Here is a 15,572-nt window from a genome sequence, read left to right as displayed (position 1 = left end):
TCAAGCATTGGAACAGCCTACCCAGAGAGGTGGTGGATTCACCATCCCTGGAGGTTTTTAAGCAGAGATTGGATGTGGCCCTTAGTGCCATGATATAGTAATTGGAGTTGGATCAGGGGTTGGACTTGATGATCTTGGAGGTCTTTTCCAACCCAATCTATTCTATGATTCTATGATTCTATGATCATCCTAGAAGGAGCCCCAGAAACACCTAGAGAACTATCATCCCAGCACCAGGTTTGCTTTGATGCCTTGGAAGTGACTAAGCAGCTGCTGTAAAGCAACTTGCAGCCACTTCTGCCCCACGTGCACCTGGGCTGGTCTGCACCAAAAGCACAGAGTTAGGAGCACATCCCAGCGGGGTCCCCAACCCAGAACTAGATGGTCTTTAAGGTCCCTTCCGACCCAAACCATTCTGTGATTCTGTGTTTTTGCTCTGCAAAGACCAGGATGAGCCCAGCCTGTAAAGGCTCCAGTGGGTCTCATAGTGCTGTTTGTTGCCAGAGCTGGAGCTTGAAGACAGCACAAGGGCATGGGCTCCTTCCCACCACCCCCCATTCAAGAGAGAAGCAAACCACAGCAGAGCAATTGAAGGTACCGGGGGCGCTGTTCTAACCCTGCTTTTGCCCTGCTAACACAGGACGAAGCACTGCTGAATGAGTGCATGGCCAGGTCTATTCACCCTGCTGCCACCACAGTGCAGCACTGCCCGAGGAGTACACGCCACTTCCCTGCTTGGTGCACCATGCATTTGTTTTGCGTTTGAGGCACGGGCAGGTCTTATTTGTAAGATGATGAAATGCTCTGAAGCCTTGCACGTACGTGCCAATTAGATGCTCCAAACCCCACGCTCAGCAGAAGGTCAAGTGCGTGGTGTGCCGTGCTCAGCCACACGCTCCCCATGTCAATCAGGCTCCTCAACAGGATGTCTGAGGAAAACTTGGAACAGCATCCGCCACTTCGCTTTTATGGTTCACAACGAACTGGCTTACAATGGAGGGGGGCTAGATATAAAAGTTGGGGTTTTTTTGCTTTAAACAGGGGGGCCAGACATTTAAGAGACTCTCAACTTCGAGCTGTTTTGATCCAGCCAGCCCCCTCTCACCGAGTTCTGTCAGGAGACAGGCACAAAGCACCAATTAGAGACGAGTTATGCTTTTTCTGTCAAGCAAAAAAGAAAAAGGGGAGGGGGAGAGAAGATGATGGGAAGGGGAGAAGAGAAATCCAGCCCCAGAGTCATTTTGCTTTCCAAGCAAGCTGTCAAGGCAGCCCCCTCCCCTCCCCTCTCCCATGGAGGAAGAGCAAAGGAGCACCCGCACGCCTGCTGCAGACGCATGGCATCAGTCATCAGACCACACCATCAGTCACTTGGCACATCAGGCCGAGCCATGCCCTCACTTTCCCTGGGGCATCTGTCAAAGCCTGTGACAGGGAACAAGAGCAGCAGATTCTTACTGAAGATGGTCTGAGCACAAGCCCCACCAGCTCTGACAACAGGAATCCTCACTTGTGGGCAATTAGACTGGAGAAAAACAAAACAAAGGCAGCGAGGACTCCAGTGTGTTAGATCGGTGTGGTCACGACATCAGTTCAATTCTTCCCTGGTAGAGACATGCACAGCCAGCACAAGCATGCAAACACTGCCTGTTCTGCCATGTAGGTTACCATGTTTGAAGGCTCCCTGCACAGCCAGCAGCTCTTCTGGCTTGCAGCCGAGATCAGGAAAGAGAGCTGACAGCTTCCCCCATATATTCCACACCATTGCTTGGTTCTAACCAAGGCAACCTGCCATTGCAGCATACTGGCAAGGAACCGCAGCACCAGAATGGACACAGCAAGCTCTCCATTAATCTGAGCTAGTACTTTCACCTCTGAATCTACCCTCAACACTTGCAAGCCATTCCGAGATCTCACCCAGCAAGTACCAATGCTGCAGCCGGACAGATTAAGAAGATTACAAAAATAGATCCATCTGGGCTTTATTGTTGCATATATGACTGAGGAAGACAAATAGCAAGCGCAACCACTTCTAAGGTGAAAAAGGACAGGTATTTTAGCACTGCACAGGCACCAACCCCAGCTTTAATATCCTATCTCTTCCGTTAGCGAAGTATCCTTTGCAGAGCACGTTAGTGCTGATTAGGGCATCAGGTTCACTCCCACCTCTTCCTTCCTGGGCTTTCTGAAAGCCGCAGCTAATTACAGCAGCAAAGTCACCCGCGGGATGTAATGCAGCTCTCATTTCTATAGGGTGGCACCCCTATTGGGCTGACCACTCCCAGGGAGCGGATACCCTCAGCCATAGCCCAGGGCAAAACACACAGCTCAGTCTTCTGGGCAGGATCCACCCCACAATTAGCCCAGAAGAGGAGGGAAGAGAATCTCTACCCCCGTTTAGGTCCGCCTGGGCTGGCGACACACACTCCCGGCTCGCTAGCGAGATCCCTGCTCATTAGCATGGGGTCACTCAGCTGCAGCAGGGCACAAGCACCACTTGGCTATTGCAACACCACTCACGTCCACTGCTGTGGAAGTGTTGAATTTCTTTTAAAAGGTCTGAAGCTCTTGGTTTGAATTTAAGGGAGGAAAAAAAAAAATCTCACAAAGAATAGCAGCATCTCTGTAAACATATCAGAGGAAAAAAGAAAACGAATCCTTTGAGCCTCTTGACCTTGACAATGTCCTTATAATTACAAGACTATTTATTTTCAGTTAAACCCCAACTATTGAACAGACAGTGTCAAGTTGTTTTTTCCTGAGCAGGTGATTATCCTGCCTGACTAATCTAATGAAAATTATCAGGAGGCTACTGACCTCCTGCTACACACACTAAATAATGCACAAAGCTTCAGGATCAGACAGCCAAATCATAACCCTACCTTATCTTAATCACTTTCTATACAGCTCCAGGCCTGTTCCACTCCTGGTTGGCTGTGTTATTCCAAGTGCTATCTCAGTGGAAACCACAGAAGAGCCAGCCCTGAGAACTGCACAGCAAAAAGTTACCTCCTTAAGATTTATTTTTGTAGAAGCCAAGAGCTGCAGAGGCAGATATATTTAGTCTTTAAGCTGCTGTCTGGCACCTGAGCCTATAGCATGAGGCGGTGGTCTCCCAGCACCAGGCTTTGGAAAAAGCAGCATTTTCCTGCTACTTTGATGAAGGGTGCAAGGAAGGCAAGGTCTGAAGAAAGTTGTACACAAAGGGGCTCACTGGTCCAGATACGAAAAGCCACCCTTTGCACTCCACCCTCTCAAAACCTCATCTCAGCCTCCTCCTACAAACAGGGCTGCCCATACCTCTTGAAGGTGCCACAGCACAGCCAGTGACATGAGAATTACAGTACAGCAAGAGTGCCCAACACTGGGGATTCTCTGTCCCCGGCTCAGGGCACACAGCAGGGGCCTGTGGACCTGCAGCAAGGCTGTCCCACTCCTTGCAGTCCCACTCGCCTTCAGGAGAGACAAACAAGCACAGCAGCTGGAAGAGATAAAAGACTACAACTATCAATTAAAGAAGCAAGAACTAAACAAGGAGCCACAAAAAAAAAAAGTTATCGCACACTTTCCATACAGCCTCAACATGAACAGCACCCACAGCTAGAGGAACGGATTGCACAGGGGTGACTTGAAGCCTAAAATAAATTTCTTCTTGGGAATCTACAGAGAACTGTGGGAAAACACTGCTAAAGGACCAGGTGACTAATTTTTACACCCCTGCCCCCCACCTTCTCCTCCCTTGTCCCCAGTATGAAATCTCAGCTACAATGCCACAGAGCAGACACTCTCTCACCCTTCCAGCCTGGCCTCACTGCCTCACCCTTATGCACCCACAGTGTGTGGTTCTTCAGACCTCCTGGTACAGGAGCTCCTAGTTTACCTCACTGCCACAGCCAGGAGCTTCACCTTACAAACTGCCCCCAGCCTCAGCAGCCTGCTCCTGCCCCTCATGTCTCTCCCCATCCCCAAAACACCTGATTTATCCTCCCACCCTGCATGCCATGGGTCTTGAGTCACTTTTCTCCATATGGGAAGGTGCTAAGCAAGATACAGGTGGACAGCATTCCTCATCTTTTAAATGGCCAATTCCTCCCCTCCTATACAGCCTTTCAGAAGAAAAGGGGTAAACAGTCTCCTCTAAAGTAAGCAGAAAAAAAGACCAAGGTGAGGTTAGGTGTAACAGAAGAGGGAGCAGAAGAAAGCACAGAAAGACAGGCAGGAAATAGCACAAGATTCAGCTTTGGGAAAATACCAGCTAACACATGCAAGGAAAATGATCCATAGCAGAGATATTCAAAGGGAAGCAGAAATCTGGGAAAAATTAATGTCCACAGCAGCAAGTGTGGGGGCACAGCGAGCAGGCAGGCTTTCAAACTGAGCACTGCCGAGGCAGAACCTTTACCTAGGGCACAACCCAAATCTGCAGTCAGGAGGATTTTGCCCTGTTGCTCTGTGGACATGGCTGTGCCCAAGGGTATCTCCAGAGAGATGATCCTGAGCCCCATGGAGCCCAGTCACACCATCTGGACACCTTTTTATGACTAAAAAGGTTAACTGGCCAGGACTCAGCAAAAGGAGAGGTCCTTTGTTTTTCTTTTCAGTTTTAAAGAGCTGCGTGTTGCTGAGGCATCTGAACTACTTCTGGAAGGAGTTAGAAAAATAATGAAATCCCTCCATTTCCTAGTCTGGGTGACAAAAGCAACCTCGGGCTTCTCTGGTCATTGAAGCCAACACTGTAATTGCTTGTGTCACACAGCCTTGCTCCATCCACATGCACTGACTTTGCCCTTAAAAGCCAAGATGCAGGTCAGTTCGTGTCTCTGCTGTCTAGCAGCTGCCTGGGCATGGCTGGGGTTGCAAGAGGGTCACTGGCTGGGTTAAACTGGCATCACTCCACTGAGTTATGTGGGACCCTCTGGAACTGCCACCGTTGCTGAAAAATGCTACTCAGGGACAGCTAAGACAGCTCCCAGAAGGGTCTGGTGACTATAAAGCGAGAGGTGAGAGCCTGGCAGAAGCCAGGGAGCTACAGCTGCCTCAGGATTGACTTTATCATCATGCCTGGTCAGAGAGGAGGCTTGCACAAGAGGAGGGGATGGATTTAAAAACATACAGCACAAAGCATTCAAAAATGCTCCAAGGACTAAAGCTGGAACTGGCTGCTGGTGCTGGGACCAAGGGATGGCTCTGGCTCCAGCTCCAGCATTTGCAGCCACCCCTGGCTCCCTGTTCCAGAGCACGGGGAACACCATCCTCTTCTCGTGCAGGAAACAGGCACTGAGCCTTCTCTTTCACACAGTGGGAGAAGGTTGTGACTGCCTGGGAGGGACTGCGACACACCAGAGCTTGCAAATGCATGTTCTGGGGAGGTTTCTCCACTCCCCAAGCTGACTTCCAGCTGGAGACACGTGTCTGAGCTTGTCCCCAAGGCAGACAGTAGCAATTGAGGCATCCTCTGGTGCCAGTCCCCGCCAGCAGAGCATGGCAGAGCATTAGAGTGACAGCCTCCAGGGACACAGGAGCAATTTACTCACCACACACGGACAAGTGCTCCCCTTCCTTGCTGAAATCCATCGGGCGAGACACTGATTAGTGTCACTCATCCTGGCTGTCTCAAGGCAGACACCCAGCCTGCTGGGACTCTGCTGAGAGCCCACCAGCTCACTGCATGCATGCTTGCCTCTAAGGCCTAGGTCAGATGTAGGCTTAAGGAGGAGGAAAGGATTGCATGCGAGTCCCTGCCATGACCCTCTCCATCCCAGCAACTCTTTTCCAGAGCAAGACCAGCTCTGCCTTCTGCTTTTAAACACCTACCACTAGCCCATTCCAGAATGGCCTGATCAACAGGGGAAAGGAAAGGTAAAGTCTGTTTCTTTTCATGCATCTACCAGCAGAGCTGTTGTTTCAGCTCCCACATCATTGCCAGTGACAGTGGAGGCAGGAGGAACTCAGCTGGACTCCTCCAAGGCAGGATTGGAGCAGGGTGACCTGTTGCTGGGCCAGCACTTAAGGGAAAAGCATCTTCAGCTTGACAGCTCAGCAAATTTGATCTGAAACTGGCAAGAAAGAAAAATTCTAAAGCCTTTAAATGTCATCTCAGGGGCTTGACTGCCAGAAGCACTACAGACAGACAGACAGATAGGCACAGTGCTGCACAGAGAGCCAGATGCCCTACTTTGGTCTACTCAGGTATTTACTAATGTGTCCCACAGTGGTATGAGCTGTAGCAACGCACAAAATCTGTCTAGAAAAAGCACTGCACACAGTGGGGATACTGAGCATTGATGGTCATCCTTCCAGTCCTCATCCCATCTAAGCGAGCTCCAAAAACATGGTGCGTCTCAGCATTGCTGTGAGAGGGCAACACTCACAAAACAGGAGCCCAGCAAGCAGGGTGTACCAATGGGAAATGGTTAATAGTAGCTGGCTGGACTTCTGGAGAATTAATACCTTCACTGGGAGTCCCCAGGTGCATGCTTGGGATGTCCTGCAACACTTGGGTTTTACAGAGCTAAAATTGCACCTTCTCCTGGCAAAACAGCTCCAACTGCAGCCAAAAAGGAGGACCCTCCAAAACATTCTGGCACTTGGGACATGGCAAGCACGCCCCACCAAAAGGGCAAGGGGTTTCTGCTAGGTGGCATAGCACATCTGTGGCATGGCCAAAAATATGGTCCTGCCAAAATGCTCCCTCCCACACAGATTAGAGCATTAGCTGGTGCTCTGTGCCCTGTCATAGCGCTTACTTTCATGCACGAAATAAAAACTAGACTTGCCAACATACCAATGGGCCTGTCAAACTAATCATGTTAGGAGGACTGGAAACACACCAGCAGCAAGAGCCGGTCCCTGGTCCAGAGCACTTGTAGAAATCATGCATCCAGGAGATGGAAAAGCCTCTGTCATTCCCGGAACCAGGTCAATAAAAGCACAGACAACTCCATCCAGAGAGAGACTTTTTTTATGAATCACAAGAAAGAGCAGCTTCAGCTCCCCCAGCTGCAAATAGGTGGGCAGGCACAAAGAGCCGGCACGGAAACGTGTCTGTGCAACACGTGTGGGCAATCGGCCGCCCTGCACATGGCCGGGATATGGGACAAGAGGAAACCACTCTGAACTGAGCTGGGAAAAACAGCATCAGCAGCTCAGCGTGATTTTTCCCACCCCCACCAGCCAGGCTCCCAAATCCAACAGCCTCCCACCCATAAGGGTGTCTGGCGTGCCGGGGAGAGACAACAGGCTAGACAAGGATTTCAAAGCTGATGCGTCCCAGGCAGCATTAAGGGATTCAGGGAGCGAGAACAACCCACCCTTTGGGCAGCAAAAATATCCAAAATACACTTCATCCAGGTGTCCCAAGAACAAAGCAGTCCCCTCCCCAAACCCACTGTTATCTGTGGGTGCACTTTACCATAATGCTGCTATTTCTGGAGCTCTTCATTAAGTGAGAAGCCCAGAGGACTGGACAGAGCTTTTTTTGATCGAATTTCAGAGCAGCAGCAGCCTTTTGTTCTCTATCCTTCTTTTTAACATATTTATTTTTCAAGCCCTTAGTTCAGTTGCACAGAGGAGGGTAAATCACACACTGGTTGAAGTCTGGCACAGGCTGCCTGCCCTTTGCATCTGAGAACCACCTCTAACCACAGGAGAGGATGTGTCCTCATTATTACCAGCATTTTTTAGGCCCCAGACAAAAGGACCATGGTGCAGAGCGTACCTATGGTACAAGCAGATATAAGGCTGTTTTATTATACAGGTTGCTTTATTAATTTCACAACCAAATCTCATGCCTGGCCCCAGGGTACCCAACCCATCTGTGCTGATCAGCTTGTGAAGTTCCAGCAAAGGGAGTTCCCTATCCATCACTTCTAACATGGCACCCTAAAATGCAGTGTCCCTGCAGCACTGGGAGACCATAGCATCAGCCTGGAGAAGGGATAGCTGTATGGGTCAGCACAGCATGGCAGAGTCCTGCAAGTTACTACACCCAGTCTCCAAGTTAATTTCATATGTATTCCAGAGACTGGAAAAGCCACGAGAGACCATGAGAATCAGGAAAATACCAGGCTGCAACTTTGTGAACAAAATGAATTCACTAGCTTAACACCCACATAATTAAAAGCAGGCGCATCCCTCGGTAACTCTTAGTACGGGGATGTGCCTGGTTGCATGTTTGCTTTCAGAGGCAGGCAGTACTACCTACAAAAGCTCAGGGTCACCGGCCCTTTCGCAGAGTCAGGCTGCTCACAGTACAGAGGAAACACAGGGAACATCCTTGCTCTGAGGATCTCCATTTCTTCCCATTGAAACAGGAGTAACAGTATCTTCTTCCTGCAGTGAAGGTCTGAGCCATCCATTGCTTCTCTCCCCTGGCAGTTCGGAGGGCTCTGACAGCAATGGGGACCTCAATCCTAACCAGAGGACAGAACACTTTTGCTCACTGGTGCTAGGAATGACAACAGGCCCTGTTCTTTGCACTCATCCACCAGCCAACTCCCTGGATCTACCTGGCTCCCACTGGCTCTCAGCACCACTGGTGGGAATGGGCAGCTCATACGTCCTCTCCTCACAGAGCAGACTGAATCAACTCAGAAAATACCAATGGTGTCAATGCATAAAGAACAGGGAGTGAGAGCAGTCCCAGAGGAACCAAACCCCAAACCCTCCTCTCATAGGGGTACCAACCATCTAGCACCCAGGTTTGGTCTAGTGGAGGTCCAGGCTGCAAGCTGCTTCCAGCACTAGGTTAAAGCCTTACCAGCAGCCTTTCACTCAGCGAGGATTTCTTGTATCACTTCCCGCACCAGTTCTCCCCTCACAGGGTGTGTTGCATAGTATTTAAATACAACCAGGTCTGGGCAAGCCAGATTTCAGTTGATCCCATGTCCCCTCTGTCAGGCAATGCTAAGAAAGGGGTCACGATTCCTCCACCAGCTCTTAGTATGGCATCACTTATTGCAAACCCTTACAGTCTTCCTCCTCCAGCCTCCCCCAGGCAGGGAGCAGCAGAAAGTGATTCCCCCAGAGAAAAGAGAGAGATTTCCCACATAATGGGCACCGGTATTAATTCTTCCAACTGCTGCAGCTTTTCTTTCACTCTGTGATTTTATGTGCATCACTCGATGTTGGCAGCAGCCCTGGAGGGCATCACAAGTCACCTAAAACGAAATCAGCTTCTTCCGGCACCGAGCTGCCTCTGAGACAGAAGGCAGCAGCTCCGGCCATGCATGGCCACGCTGACCAGACAGCTCGCAGCCACGATGCCGGATCAGCAGTGCCTCGAGAGGGCTTCGATGACATCTTTAGGGTGTCACGGCTAATTAGAGCCCTGACTATACCCTCTAATTAGGTAACACTTTCAGACAAATCACCCTGTCCTCTTCAAACCATGTCACGCCTTCAGAAACGATCCCTAATTGACTTAAAAGTAAACTCGGCACTTCTCCCCGGACCTCCTTCCGCTTCACAAGGCATTTCAAAATAAATAAACCCCTGCTCCTCAGTCCTGTCTCAGAAACCAGCTGGGGAAGTGCCCTTATATCCGTACAGGCACACACCTGCACAGCCTGACAGAAAACCTCCATCAGAGGCATAAAGCAAACGCACTGACGCAGCAGCAGCATCGTACTCCTCTGATCTCTCGTTTCTAGCCATCCTAGTGCTACTTTCAACAACAGTCAGCAAAGCTTCTTCTCGGAGAACAGGAGTGTTTGCGATGCGTCAGTGTCCTACTAAAAATATTGCCCGGGGGCTTGTGAGAGCAGCAGTGCTCCAGCAAAGAAGCCTGGTAGCTGGCAACAGAAGGCATTAAAAAAAAACCCTAACCATTTAGAAATTATTATGCCAGAATGTTATCAAGCATCAACATTTCAATCCAGAAGCTCGAGTTCTGTTTTCATTAGGTAATGAATAAACTGAAACGATCCAAATGTTTTCAGTTTCCCACTAGCACAAAATTTTAAGTAGATAGCCAAAAAAAAAAAAAAAAAAACCAACAAAAAACCCAAAACAAACAACCTACCATCACAACTGCAAACATGATGAACAAAAACTATCAAAATTCATAGAACATAAATATTGAGCCCTTGCAAGCCTTCTATGAGAACAATGTCTCTTTATTTGCTTTCCGTAAGGTTTGTTATAACAAGAGAGAAAGACTCCAATATACAGTGTTTTAATATACATACACGCATTCACAGCTGGAATAATAGATTTTAGGGACAGCGGACAATATTACAGCTGAATATATGCAGAAATGCATAAACACACCTTCAAAAACATGTTCTTTGCACCCCACCCAGATATATACATGGACACATGTATAATACACACACACACAGACACACACAGACAGTGTTTCAGAACGATCAGAACCATTCATTAAATCAGACTCTCTAAAGTTTCTGCTGCTTTGGGAAAACATGACCCTGAGGAGACATCACACGTGAACTTAACAACCAGCAGAAAATGAAACCGTAACACGCTGCATCTTGAAAGCCAGCCCTGAACCTAACTTAATCCCTGCTCTGGACAATGCCTCTGGAGAGGCATTAAAACCATGCTAGGTGTTTTCCTGGATTTCCCAGATTCCCTGGAGATTCCCTGGCACTCTGGCTGCAACCATCTCCTTGCTTCGGAGGTGTTTCTGGCTGAGTGCTCCCATACTTACTTCTGCTGCTTCCACAGCCAGTGACAGACAAATCCAGTCTGGGGAGCACTATCCAGAGACCTGTCTCCTGCCCTGGCAGCAGGACTAGTTACCCGGGCAGCTCTTGCTGTTCAACACTCAGAATCCTACAAACCGTGCAGGGGAAGGATGTACGGGGCTTGAAGGGTCAAGAGCAGCTTTGCATCCTCCTTTCCCATCCCCAACAAAGGAATTCCAACAGATCTCGTGCCCCCTAGTGTCATCCTAGTGAACGGACCGACACCGGGCACCACCAAGCACCGGGTACCACCTGGCCCAGGCAGTGCCCTCGCCTGTCCCACAGTGAAGCTGGCACCGTGTCCTGCTGGTATCCAGATCACAGTTAAAGGCCCTTTCCAAGAGTTCACGGGAAGGGCAGTGTGAGTTTGCTGGCCCTCCCCAGCACTCCTGGGCAGCAATAGCCCCACGAGTGTCCCCATGCCCAGCACAGTGCCAACTCTGTTCTGCTCTGGAGGAACCTTGTCAAGGTCTGCCCCACCAGCAGATAGCCCAAACGGTGTCTGTCCCTGGCGAGGGGCCAAGAGGAGGAGGCAAAGAGCATCTGCAATGGACACTGTCCAGAATACAGATCCTCCTAAAAATAGATGGACCCTGGAAGGACACAGCCCTTCCAGGAAATGGGAATGCTCCAATGGTTGGAGGTCAGGGTTTGGGATGAAAAAAACTTCAAAATGCACAAACGCAAGACACCACTGCCTTTGTTTCCCTGTTTTCTCCCTCTGAGAGCACCTGTGGCATCCAAGCTCTGGCCATGAGCATGAAGAGCAATGCACAAAACCAGCCTAGAACCCAGCCAGCCTGCTCTGACCAAATGACAAGATCCAGCATCTCCTAGGAAAATGCCCATGCTGACTGCAACACTAATGAGTGCAACAGGGACCAGACCCTGCATACCAAGCACCTAAACATGAGGTGTGTGCTGGAAAGAAGCACAGGAAACATGCGTGCCTCAGTTTCCCCATCCATCCAGCTTGCCCTTGATGCATCTTGCCCTCTCTTATTTTGTTCATCCCTCCTGTTCAACTGTTAGTTCTTGTAGGAAGAGGCATCCCCGGGACAGCGCCTAGACCACCATCCCCTTTCAGAATCTGCTAGCAGCACGCAAGCAAACCTCAGCAACCCATCACCAAAATTTGGAGGAATTCTCCCCAGGGCACTGACCTGGGTATGCTGCTTTCTTCTGCAACACCGAGCAGGGACTATAGGTTAGAATAATGGGGAAGTAACTCAGTTCAGTGCTGACAAAGCATCACAAGCCCCAGCGGGGTGGGAGGGGAGGAGGTGTCCTTCCCTCACGCTGCCATGCCTGGTATACATCATGTTTAGGGCCAGGCATACGTCACCAACACAAAATGGACAAATTGGAGGGATTTCAGAAAAACGAGTGACAAAAATGATCAGGAGGCAGAGGGGACTGATTTACAAGGGGAGATTAAAAGAGCTGCGATCAGTCTTGCTGGGCTGAGCAAGTACTGACTGCAAGAAGCAGTTGGATGCTAATCTGCAAATGGGATGAAAACAATATGGGAAGGAATAATTTAGTACCTTCATCAGTACTGGGATGAAATGAGGGAGAACTCAGGGCTGAGCAGGCAGGCAAAACAAAAAATAAATCCCAAACCAATGCAAAAACTCCTTTCCTAGTTATGCATGACTGTCTCCACCAAAACACACAAAGTCCCCAAAACTCCTTCTGCCTAGGAAAAGGACCCTTGGGAGCAACCAAGCCTAAGAAGGTGTGTGCACGCACACACACACACACACACACGTGCACAAACACACACATGCACACACACACACACACATGCACAGCCCTTTCCCTCCCCTGACTCACACTCAGGAAAGCAGCAGGGCCGCCACGATAACCGGAGAGGATGGAGGCTTCACGCTTGCAGGAAAGCAGTGGAGAGCGAAGGCTAAAGCAGCCGGGAGCAGTGGGAAGGTCCCCGCAGAAGGATGCTTTTGCACTCCCGGGTCTTCACAGGGGGAAAGGTGCTGAGATGGCTTCCTGCAAAGTGGCAGGAGTGAGCTCAGCTGCGAGCACTCAGATATTTACACACAAACAGCACATTACTCAGCAACTCCCATTTGTCAGGCATAATGGCAGCGGCAGCAATAATAAACGACAGAGCTGAGAGACAGGCTCCCCAGGCACACACCCAGCCCCAGCATGAGCTGGAGCAGGATGCAGGGAATTAACTGAAAGTGGCCAGGAGCTGGGGCTTGCACCCACAAAACTCCTGCTGCTGGCTTCAGAGAGTCAGCCACATCTCCGAAAGCTAAGCCTTGGCTGCACCGTTATTTGTATGTGTATGTGCATCACAAGCTTTGTGGCTCTGAGAGGTAACAGGGCTGCTTCTTTCCTAAGTCCAGGAAGTGCTGAGCACCTTCCACAGGGATGGGGAGGGGGATGTAGTGTCCCGACAGGATCGGGTCCTCTCGGGGTAAATCAGACAAAAGATAATGCGCGATCATTAGATCATGGCTTGGCCTGCTCTGAAAACAAGCTCTGATAAACTTACCCTAAAGGGCTGTTGCAAAGAAGTCTGCCAGGCACGAGGCTCTCATTTCCAAAGCTCACCCTGCCTTGGGAAACTATACCCTCTGCAGTGAGCCCCAGACAGCTCTGGTCCCAGGACCTGGTCCCAGTGAAATGCTTAGTGAGACATGAGCATCACTTGCACATCTCCAGATCTCATGGCAAAGCTCTAACTCCTCATGGAGGGGCAGGGCTCGGAGCCGGGAGCAAGAAAGGCTGCTCCCATGTATTTGCACATTTTGCAGGAAGCAGCCAGAGTCCGTGCCTCGCTGCCTGCACACACAGCCGGTGGGACCAGCAGCAACATGTGCGGATCCTGTCCCTCACAGAAGTACACAACATGGTGCATTGAGAGCAGGCACAGTCAGAGTTAAATTACCTAAATCCGAGCAGAAGTCAGTAAGTTCCTAAGCAAAAAGCCATCAGAGGAAAGGTCCTCCTTGACCATCCCACAAATTAAAACACAAAGAGATGAGAAAATGAAATCAAACAGTTTTGCAGGCAATCCCCTTTCTGCAACCTGTGCTCTGTATAGATCCTACACGTATGTCCATAAGCATGGGGTGGGGAAGGATAAGAAAGTGAAGAAGATCTGATCGTTATATCAAAAAAGTTTAGCAGTTAAAGAAACAATTGCCAGAGGAGCCAGGGAAGCCAGAACATGGCAGAACTGCTTCTGTCCCCTGTGAAGGCAGCACAAATTGGCTCACGAGCTGATTGGAGTCACAACTCGTTTTTAATATTGCAGTGGGGGAAGTCACCAAGATGTGGAAATGTCAGGGAGTTTTGTGCAGCAAAGGGATCGGTGTGTATTATGCAGTTCTGGAAAGAAGCTCTCGTACCCATGCTCGGGATGAACTGCATGCCTAGCCGGGGGAGAGCAGTTCCCCAGAAGAGCCATGCAGACGCTTTTTGTATAAAATCACACCACCCTTACAGAAAAAAACTAAAATAACTAAATTTAAAATATCAGCACGGCCACAGCAGAGAAAATGCAGGTTGAGCCTTTGGAGAGACGTAGAAGAAGCTTGCTCTCCCGCCCAGGAAATCCACGGGCTCCGGTTTACAAAGAGCCGCCCCGCAGCCCGGGCTCCAGCCCCGTGCGCTGCCGCAGGGAGGGCTCATCCCTCCCAGCCCTCAACCTGGTGCCGGCCGCGATGCCGACCCCACCGGGCAGGAGACGGGGGGTCTCGCCGCGCCGCCCCGCCTCGGACCCGCTGCCCCGGCGGGTGCGGGGCCGCCCCAGTCCCCTGCCCCCCATCCCTCCCCGCCGGGAACAGACGCACGGCGGAGCAGGAAAGTAAGTTGCCCAAATTGTTTCCTCGCAGCGGGTGGACGCGCGGCCCACGGGGCGCGGACACGCGCGGGCGCGCTGGGGAAAGGTGCGCGGCTGCAGGGCGGGAGCGAACACCAGACTGGGGGCGAATGCGGGGGAAAAAAGCGTTCCCCCGCCGCCTTTCTTTCCGCCTCCCTCGGCGACCGGGCACCGGGGCTCGCCTCCGCTGACCCCCGCGCCTGCCCGCCGCCTCCCCCGTTCCGTGGGTGGGGGTACACCCCGTGCCGCCCATCGGCCCCTGCCGCCCGGTACTCACGGCGCCCTCCTTGCCGCCGCTCCCGGCACTACCCCATGCAACCACCGGCTGCTTCTGCACCGGCTCGGGGGCTATAAGCTCTTTTAAACTCCAGCACATAACCCATGTGACCGCAGAAGCCACTGGTAAGGAGCGCCGGGGAGCCAGCGATGAGCTCAGCCCGCACCCCCCGGCACAGCGCCGGGGACGCGCTCCCGGCCCCGCCGCGCCGCGCGCGCCCGCACACACACACAGACAGACACACAGACACACCCCCCCCCCCCCCCCCCCCCCCCCCCCCCCCCCCCCCCCCCCGCTCACGAATACACACACACATCCACACGCATCCACCAGCACGCACACCCCCCCACCGCCACACACCGGCCCACGCCCCGGCGGACACACCGCCTTTCCCTCCCCACGGATGCTGAGCCCGGAGGGAGGTACTGCCACACGCGCGCCCCACTAGCGCCCGTGCAAATGCCCGCTCGTGAAAGCACCGTGGGGAGGGAGCCCCCACGCACACACAGTGGTCCCCACAATTACCCTCCCCCCCCACCTCCTCGGAGGTGCTGCCCCGAGTGGAGGCAGCAGGCTCGCAGCCCCCCCAGGGGCACACACACACGCTCACGTGTGCCCCCCCCACACACACGGTGTTACATGATGCACCCTCTGCATACACACCCCCTTCATCATGAGACCCAACAGAAAGCTAAGATCTCTGTGCACACCTCCGTGCGCATCCTTGCACACACCC

General features: G+C 51.5%; 1 protein-coding gene across 4 annotated transcripts in view; it reads right to left on the bottom strand.

Annotated features, from left to right (window-relative positions):
• The window catches only part of CNTFR (ciliary neurotrophic factor receptor), a 201,870-nt gene extending 186,865 nt beyond the window's left edge, over window positions 1–15,005 (bottom strand). For 2 of the 4 annotated variants that reach the window (XM_027906233.1, XM_027906241.1), the window contains exons 1-2: window positions 14,837–14,946; window positions 12,540–12,713 (exon numbers count right to left, since the gene is read on the bottom strand). Coding sequence is in view for 1 of the 4 variants with exons in the window: in XM_027906219.1 (XP_027762020.1) it covers window positions 14,837–14,935 (99 nt within the window). In the remaining 3 variants the exon portion in view is untranslated. Of the gene's footprint in view, window positions 1–12,539; window positions 12,714–14,836 lie in introns of all 4 variants that reach the window. The other 2 variants (XM_027906219.1, XM_027906225.1) reach the window with 2 other exon arrangements.
• Window positions 15,006–15,572: the final 567 nt, after the last annotated feature.

This window comes from Empidonax traillii, unplaced genomic scaffold (assembly GCF_003031625.1).
Source record: "Empidonax traillii isolate 1590-97213 ecotype Southwest subspecies unplaced genomic scaffold, ASM303162v1 scaffold26:size2357266, whole genome shotgun sequence".
Classification (NCBI taxonomy): domain Eukaryota; kingdom Metazoa; phylum Chordata; class Aves; order Passeriformes; family Tyrannidae; genus Empidonax; species Empidonax traillii.
The sequence above is the reverse complement of the archived record's forward strand: the minus strand, read 5'-3'. Positions and strand labels throughout refer to the sequence as shown.